At 41.0% G+C, this 9,475-nt stretch overlaps 1 protein-coding gene across 1 annotated transcript; it reads left to right on the forward strand.

The window, feature by feature from the left end:
- The first annotated feature begins 3,166 nt into the window (after nt 1–3,166).
- Nucleotides 3,167–4,002, forward strand: LOC104420437. Its single transcript, XM_010032279.2, has 3 exons — nt 3,167–3,340; nt 3,482–3,640; nt 3,898–4,002. Exons 1-3 carry the CDS (start codon nt 3,167–3,169, stop codon nt 4,000–4,002), a joined length of 438 nt encoding a protein of 145 aa, XP_010030581.2.
- The last annotated feature ends 5,473 nt before the right edge of the window (nt 4,003–9,475 follow it).

Here is a 9,475-nt window from a genome sequence, read left to right on the forward strand (position 1 = left end):
TGCCAATCCCTTTAACTTCAGCTCTGGAGTTATTTCCAATATAGATCCACTTAGTTCCAATTGGTATCGTCGGAATTCCATGAAGGATCCTCTATCCTTTGCTACATGGTCTGTCGCTCCTGAATCTACATTCCACAAAGGATTGGATTCAGTCTATAATGCAAAACTTGACACATAAGTAAAGTTTTCAAATGTACAAGAGGTGTATGCCTTCTTTGGCTCACGACAGTCGCAAGTATAGTGACATTTCTTGTCACAGTTGTAACATTTCACCCTTGACATTTTCTTCACTTGAGGACGTTTTCCTTTATTGTGTTGGTTAACTCTTGATTTCCTGCAATAAGGACTTGATCCTTTGCATTCCCACATATTGAACGAATCAATACGTTTGCGCTTCTAGCACAAAGCCCTTTCTGAGCTAGAACCAGCATTGAAAATATCTATTTTCGGCTCACATGTCGTCAAGCAGTCCTCTACCAGCTCAAGGTGGCGCACAACATCCTCAAGATCTTCCATAACATGGTCAAGAGCTTCTAGTGCTTCTTGCTTTTCCAGCACATATTGAATCTTCATATTCAATATTTCACAATTGTAGCCGTTCATATCAGCAATTACATTCTTAGTTGCTGAACCATCGTTCTGAACACATCAGACATACATGCACGAATAATTAATGTCTATCATTTATGCATCCCTATTTGCACAGACCCATCATATCAATGAATAATTTCAAGTAAGGTTTCAGAATCAAAAGATCACTATGTTTCCAATCATCCTCCAAAAATCCTAACTTAAAATTATCATTAATATGATTGTCATATGCAAAATCAATTCTATGAAGCTACAAAAACTTCTAAACTACCCACAGCTAATTACCCACAGCAATCAGCAATTAACAGAAAGCAAATAAAATCTAAACATCGAATAAAATAACAGTGCTTTCACATGATACAACTAACATATCGGTTGCTACATCAACAACAATCAGGTAGTAAACATTACATAATTAATCAAAGAAATAAATAGGGAATGTCCCTTCTAATCTTTCAGTCAAAACATCTGAGAAAACTGAAGGTACATTTGCCAACCATGGAAAAACTTTTGGAGAGCTCTCATGTCACCACCAAGGCGCATTCACTCTGCGCCATGTGGTGCTCAATCTAAGGGTTGAGTTTTGGCCAACTCAATCCTATAGTACTCTCTTACAAAAGCTTCCACTAACCCCCTGTAATCCGGGACCACGTTGATCTCCCATAGCCGATCTAACACTGTTTGCCATTCAGGTGGAAGAGTGTTCATCAAAGCCGGCACCTTCTCAAAGTCCGACATAAGATAACCATTCCAGATGATTTCCTGTATCATCTGATTGACCATGACCATGTGTGATACTAAATCACCATCAAGCCACCGATAATCAGCTAACTCTTTCATCAGCCTTTTCAGTCTAGCTCTTCCTTCGTCCGTTCTTGGGATTGTAGGTATCCGTGCATAACGCATCATAGTTCCTGCAACAAATGCAGAACTAAAATTGATCACTTATAATCCATAATAAACAAATGGAAAATACATAATTTTCCATGATTCATGCAACAAATGCAGAATGAAAAATGGATTACCTACAACCCACACAGACATAATTAAAAAAAGAAACAAATTCCTTTTTTTTTTTTTTTTTTTTTTTGGGGTCAACGGTCGGTCAACGGGTCAACGGTCGCCAGTCGCCGGACGGACCGGTCGGACCGGACAGACCGGTCGGGCCGGTTTGGGCGAACCGTCCGCACGTGCCGCGCGCGTGCGCGGGATGACGTCACGCAGACATCATCCGGCACGTGCCGGGCGCCGCGGTTCGGGTCGGGTTGTCGATCGGGTCGCCGGCCGGTGATCGCCCGGCGAAATGTCGTCGGCGATGACGTCATCGGTGACGTCATCACGTGGCGTCAGCACGCGCCGGTCCGCGGACGGGCGCGTGCCGTTTCGCCGGTTGCCGGCGCGCACGTGCCGGTTCGTCACCAACGCGTGTGGCGCACGCGCTGGCCATTGCCGGCGCTTCGGGCGCGTGGCGCGCATGGCGCCCACGCGCAGCGGCTTGTGGCCGCGCGCGTGGGCGCGTGCGGCGTCGTCCGGCGACGCACAACATGTCGCCGAACTCGTCTCGACGACCTCTTTCACCTAGTACTTTCAGAATTTAATTTCGACTTACGAAAACTCATAAAAATGGCCGAACAGCGCTCGGGTGTTGGGATTTTCGCCCCGATCCGTACGGCGAAGGTTTTCGCGAAAAATCAAGCAAAAAACATCAAATTGATCAGGAAAAACGTGAACTAGGGCTCTGATACCAATGTTGGGAATACCGGATCCCCGAAAAGCGGATTCGACACTAAATCGAACCCCTAAATCAATGCGGAAGACGAAGCCCGGGAAAACACGTATCACCGATCGTAAAGCACACCACGGATTCGAGCGTATCTTGTTAGCCACAGATTAAACACCAATTGCCGAAGATCGAGGAAGAGAAATTTGTCCTTTGTTCGATCCGATGACGCTTGAAGGGAAGAACACCGTGGCCTTTGTGCTTACTGTTTCTTTTGGAGGGAGAATGCGCAGGGAAGAAGACGTACGTCACTTTTTTTTGCCAAAAGGTGTCTTCTCTCTCTCTCTCCTCCCTTTTATACCTTCCCCTTCCACGGGCCCTATTCCCGTGGGCCGGGCCTTTTGGGCCCAGCATGGGCGGACGGGCCAACTTAGGCCCATCACTAATTAAAAAGCCATCACTATGTATAGCACATGCATGAAAGAAAATGCTCACACCTTGAAATTTTTAGAATTTCTGGAAACCCTGGATTATGCCAAAGGAGACTTTTTCTCCAAAAGCTTTTTGGTGTAGAAGCTGGATACCACTTTGGCCAACCAAAAAACAAGGAATAAGAAGGTTGTGCGTACATGAGATCATCATCTAGATCCAATTAAATTGAATGTTTCAAGTAAGCATTTGAGGGCATACGAATTTTGCAAACGCAATTACCTAAGCTTTATGACCGCGCTGGGCAAGTATATAATTTTCTTATTTCTAGACTGTCGATGCAGCAAAATGTTGCTTCTTGTCAAATTGTTGGTTGATAATTTTAGGAAATTGAGCATTTCTTGCTTACAATTCATGCAAGGAATGATGGAGCACCATGTAGAAATTTGTCAGTACTTTACCCACAGACATGTTTCTGTAATTTTCCTCCTCCGCAGAGATCTTCTGCGCCGCATGGTTTCAGTGCTAGCAAATTCCTATGACCGCTATGCTAAATTGTTGAATGGAAACCATAAGTCCCACGTCCATTCTCCTCAAAAGGTCTATCTCTCTCTCTCTCTCTCTCTCTCTCTCTCTCTACAGACACATTCGCCCAAATGGCACGCGACCTTATGCACATGCCCAAATTCATTCATCTTAGCACACTGATACATGAATGCATTTCCTGGGTACTGACCGCAGGCTGCGACACTATCGCGGTACAAACCTACAATCAACTCCTCATCCTTGGTCAATGATTTCAAGGAGATGGAGTTGCACTTTGCTAAGGTTTTGACATGCTACAATTCCGCAGGGCACATTGTGCTGTACTACCAGGATCTCATGAAGAAATGGGGCCTCGTACCATGACATCTCGCAAGCACCCTTAATTCAAACTGATCACTTATAGAGTGCAGCATAATACTGCAAATCCTGCAAATAGAGCCCAAAATCTATAACTTTCTACTTGAAGTCTAGTTTATGATGATGAACCCAAGTGTTATAGTAATCACTTGTGATTGCGTCTCATTTGAAAGCTACTGTTGCTAATTTCACTTCCATTAAAATCGACTTATATCCAATGCTACATTGGTGTTCATTTCTCTGCTCTTGTGCAGAAGCTAAATGAAGTACAAGAGTACCTTGACCTGCCAACGAAGGATTTGACGAGCTGCCAGATCAAGATACGTAGTGTGCCGTCGTCGGACCATATCAAGAACTAGAATGATGTCTTTAAGATGCTCAATGGCACCACTTATGAGCGCTTCATCCACGCTAGCTAGAACCTTGCTTCTTCAACAAGATTTTGGAATCATGTACTTATCAAGTTCAAGCTAGTCATAATATTTTGGTGCAGAAAGCTAACGACTAGAGCCACAAGAATCGTGCTCTCACACTGCCTGCTTTTGGGGGCCCAAGTCTTGTTTCTTCCTCTGCATTCAACACATTGTTGAATCTTACAGTACATTTTGTTCCTTTTTTAGCCCTAAATTCATTCTTGATTATTACACGCTAGGTCTGATGCACCTGCTAATTAAGAGTAGTCTTTCATTTTGCTATCCTGACACACCAACCGAATAGGCCGATTTCCAGGCTACTTAATCAAAGAGTAATTGATAGCTATAATTAATGAGAAGGCTCTTAGATTGTCTTTTCTAACGGGTTTGATTTTTCTTTACTTTTCTTGCCTCTATCTTTGGAATATAATTGTGTTCAAAGTATCCTGTAGATAGAATGGGCGCAGTACGTTCCATTCTCATTTCTCCCTCATCATTTTCACATGTTGTTCGCTCGGCTCGATGGTTTATCACCAAGGTTTATGGAACATGGAGTTGGGAATGATACAAGTGGAAATTAAGACAGGAGACTGAGAACGTATGACATAATTTGCAAAGAATATGGGGTGATTTACTTGTCCTGATCTTTTACAATGTTGAGTCTTATGTGAACTCCACGAAATCCAATTGTTGTTGATTGTGTCTGGTTGGACGAATGATTTTTGTTACGAGTGTCATCTAGTCATGTCGTCCCTGAAGCTGTTTCTAGTCCAGCAGTAGGCCTCTAGCTTGTCCAGCAGTCATCGCCGACCTTATTGATGTCAGACATGTAAGGCGAGCTATGCTTTGCCCCCATGAGATTTTAATACTGAAAAAAATTGCCCGCTTGAATTTCAAATTTTTTTCATGTTCCCTCTGAAGTCTTCATATTGTTTGAAATGTCCTCCTCAGGTGTGGACTTTGGCATGTGCCCATCGCGTGACTAATTTACTTATATTATGAAGAGCAAATCCGTCCAAGAACTGCGGGCCAATTGCATTTTACTTGAGGTAACTTGCCTTTTGACTTTTTTTCTTGACAGTGAATTCCTGGGAATCTTGAAGTCGATCGTAATGCTTACAAGCCCCATAGTTTGAACGTTTTTTTAAGTGTAGCCGAAACCTTCAATAACCGTAGAATTTTGTTTTGATTACGTCTATATATGTAGCCCGAACATTTAACATTAGTGCGTAATTAACCAAACCTCTTATGTCATTTGAAAAATGACTTCTTGAAGTTTACAATATAGGACAAATAATGAAGCAAATTAAAAAAGCATCATAAAACTCGTCATATTGACATGTTGCATCATCATTTTTCGATTTTTTGAGTGGTAAACTAACCAAAGTGAAACCATTGGCAATTTGCATGAACATGTGATATTCGTATTAAGATTTTGTTTAAATTGATGAAAGCACCAACGCGTTGTAACTCCCCTTTACAAAGAAAAAAAAGGGATTTATGGAGGAAACATGTTCACTCACCCCAACATATACATTATGCTTATTATAGCATGTCTTGTCATATCCTCTTTTATATTTCTTATATTCCCGAGTGTCTTATCCTCTTTTATTAAAAATATCTATCTTAGCATACCTCTGACACCAAACCTTCATTTAGGTTAATTACATAAATATTTCATTAATTAATGCCCCCGGGCACTTATTAATTAAAAAATTAAGGAAACTTTACACCAATTAATGCACTGACTGTTCTCAACTCTCAACTATATATAGGCGATATTTTGACAATTGGATTATTTCAAAGTAAATATGCTTCCCTTAAAACATTTGTTAATAGGGATGGATCCAAACTTCAAATCTTAAGAGACCCAGAAGTGATTTATCAATTCTAAATATGTTGGTACGCGTAAATGCAATCTTGTTTTTAAGCCCAAACAAGATATATAGTAGGTACTGTAATATTCAAAAACGATATAATTGATTAGAAAGTACAAAGATATACAATAACAATAATAAGTGGGGAGAGAGGAAGAGAGACCAAACACATGGTTGAATGACTTGGAGGTTCTAATGGGTCAATTTGGGGAGATGGTTTAAACCTATCTGCATGGGCTTTCCCTATATGGCTCCATGCTATTTAATCATTTAAACAATGAAAAGAGAGCAGAGGACATAGTTAATATATCTCAGATGGGTTTTGCTAGCATAGCAATCGTTAGACTACTATGAAAGCAACACTATGATATGAGCCATAATTTTTTTTACCAATTATTTGTTAAATGTTTTTATCGTCCACGGAAATGTTTAGACAAAAATTATCATCGATAATAAAATCATTTTCCGATAACTAATTATTCCAAAATGATACAAGTAATCTTTTCAAAAAATATGTACATATACTTATATTTTATGAAATAAATTTACCTATGGGTGAATTTGAGAACTTATAACCTACTAGTAGAAGATGGAAATGTATGAATACTTCTCTAATCATGAGCAAACGAAAATACTACCCCGAGAAATAGAAAGTCAGAAAAGTACATAAAATCACTAGAATTTGCTTCAGTGGCCATCCTTCCAACATAAAAGGAGGAGATGAAAGATTCGAATCCCCGCCTTCACAAAAAGTTAGGATGTGAATGATTTAGTTTCAAGTATGGTTTCAATTCTCACGCCGTACAAAGAGGTAGAGTAAAAGTCTGAGAGTAAGAGTTAGAATAAAAATAGAGTAGAACAAATCAAAATAAAAAAATAAAAAATAAAGTGCATAAATTCTATGAGATACTCCAGCTAGTAGTGAATATTCTCGGTACTCTCGGAGCGTGTGAACGGCTCCAGGCGATTCCAATCGGTCAAGATACGTTCGAATTGTTTATAGCCGCAAAAACTTAAAAGTAAGAAGCTAACACGGAAAAAGCTGCCTAAGATCAAAAAGCTAAGTAGGTCGGTCACACTCACTTTTTTAGTTAATATTTTAGCCCAACCGAGGGATAAAGACACGCAAGAAGTACCCGCAATCGACAATATCTGAGATTCTCTTTTGGTATACCTAAAAAAAAATCAATAACGTATTGTATTTAATTGTATATGGATTACTGGCAAGTTTATATGACATTTCCTCAAAGAAGCAAAAGAGCAAGATCCGAGACAAAACTTCGAAGAGCGTGTACGCATGGGGGCCCAGGGCTAGCTTGTCTTCCACATGCATCCGAAAACTCGCACTCCAATTTTGCCTAAAACATTTTGCTAATTGCAACATGCTTTCGTTCTGGCAAGAAGTACCACGCGTCGATAACCGTGCCTTAAGCTTTGATGATTAAAGAGAGAGAAGAAAAATCGAGAGGGGTTGAACAAAAACAGTGCCATTCTCTATCGGCATGAATAACTCAGCATCTCATCGGAGTATCACGAAAGAGTTGTTTTCCTTATGTTTTATATCGTGATGATCATGTAAACTACATAAATCTAGATTCATTTCTTTTGAGTTCTTAACTAGATATCGCAAATAAAAAGTAATTGTATATTGACTCTCCCTCATACTCTTAAAGAATTCAAAATTGCAAGAATGATTATCTAACATATGCATTTAGTACGTCGTCAAATTTCATCTAAGGTGTAGGTTGAAAGGAATGGTAAAACACCTAATACATGAAAGCGATGTCACGTGGAGGCTTAGGATTCTTCACAAACTTTGGACCAAAGGGTATCCCTAAAAAGCATCATCGACATTAGAACAAAGTTAGGCTTTGTTTGGGCATGAAAGGATTCGCATCTGTCTAGCATGCTCCACGTCTAGCATGCTGTCTACTACCCTCTCATCTCATGCTCTCTCTCTCTTTAAATTCCCGGGCAGGTGCTGTTTAATGCCATCTCATGCTCTCTCTCTCTCTCTCTCTCTCTCTCTCGCTCTCTCTCTCTCTCTCTCTGCGCCATGGCGCAAAATAAGGCTCTGTTGCCCTTCCTCTTTCTTCTTCTAGCCGTCTATCTAAAGCTCGAATTCACTGAAGCAAGGAAGTTGAGGCTCCTGCAGAAGAAAAACCCATTCCCAAACGAGCTTCAACATGTCAAGGAACTCCTAGAAAAGGAACCAAGGAAAACCGTAGTGGAGCAGAGCAAAAAGTTGCATCCTGGAAACTCGAACGAAGCCACGAACACCAATGCGTCTTCCACGCGGCCACGGCAGCCAAGTGCCATGGTGCGGGCAACAACAACGCCGTCATCTCCCGGCCGTAGCTCAGACGCCTTCAAGCCCCCAGATTCCGGCTCCAGTCCCGGCTTCGGCCATTTGCTGCGGAACTAGGGCTTATATTATCGAAGCTTTTATGTTCAGTTGCCCGTGTTCTTTATTTTCGCCATTCATGTATAATCATCATTTTCGTTCTTCTGAATAAAAATTAACGCGCGTTTGAGAAGACGGCTATTGAGCGAAGCAAGAATCTGGCAAGGACATCACGCGTTCGATGCCACAACAGGATCGCGCGTTTTCTTTATCTCTTTGGCTTATCTTTCTTCTAACCGCACTAGACATACTCAGATTAAGAGGAGTGAACCATTTTTGCGAGCGACGGGAGAGAGTGAAGTGAAAGAGAAAAAAAAAATCGAGAAGTTTCCGGATCTAACTATCCGCCATCTTCAAACGTTGCCAACGTCCATGTCTCTCCAGTCTCCGGTAAACGCAAAAGGATAGCGGCGACTGGAATCTCTGCCTTCCCCCGTTTTTAATGCCAAAAACTCGCGAGTGAGTCAAATCGCATGCAGAACTCATCACCGGTGTTGGATTCCACTCGCCACCGATTATTGAAGCTCGCATGTTTGATATAATCAACACTCGTAGCGTCGGTTTAGCGCGTTAAGAAGGTAGGATCGAACATGGTGTTATATCCAGCCTTGTCCTGTTTTCACGAGTCAAATCTGAAAATCCTGAGTCAGATATATATGAAATAGCCCTTGAAAGGAGGATTGATCAGTAATATGATTGAATCCTGTCATGCCTGATGGTAGTTTCATACCTTGCTATATACGATAGTTTTAGTTTACGACAGCATCCTTGACAAAATTCTAGAAATAGATCTGTCTGAGTATGCCTCTTGTTATTGGTCGCTTTGGGCCGAATCAACCCACTTTAACATGGTGATTGCTTGCTTTTCAATTTGTCGAACGTGATTTCTAATGTATCGAGTAATTGTGTAATGCCTCCCTGACTTTGCTTTTCTATGTTCTTTGTCCGATATTTATTCCTTTGGCGTTTGAATGTGCAAATTTATGTCACCAATGTCAAAAGGACGAATTGTGGAGGTGGTGTGAGCTGTGGAAATTGCATTGTAGAGATTATAGATAGAAAGAGTGTAATCCAAATGCTATTGGAAAATCCATGAAATCTTTGATCTTTGTGGTGGCTATAAGGTCATTGGGCTTGT

The sequence above is a fragment of the Eucalyptus grandis genome, chromosome 9 (assembly GCF_016545825.1).
Source record: "Eucalyptus grandis isolate ANBG69807.140 chromosome 9, ASM1654582v1, whole genome shotgun sequence".
NCBI classification, from domain to species: domain Eukaryota; kingdom Viridiplantae; phylum Streptophyta; class Magnoliopsida; order Myrtales; family Myrtaceae; genus Eucalyptus; species Eucalyptus grandis.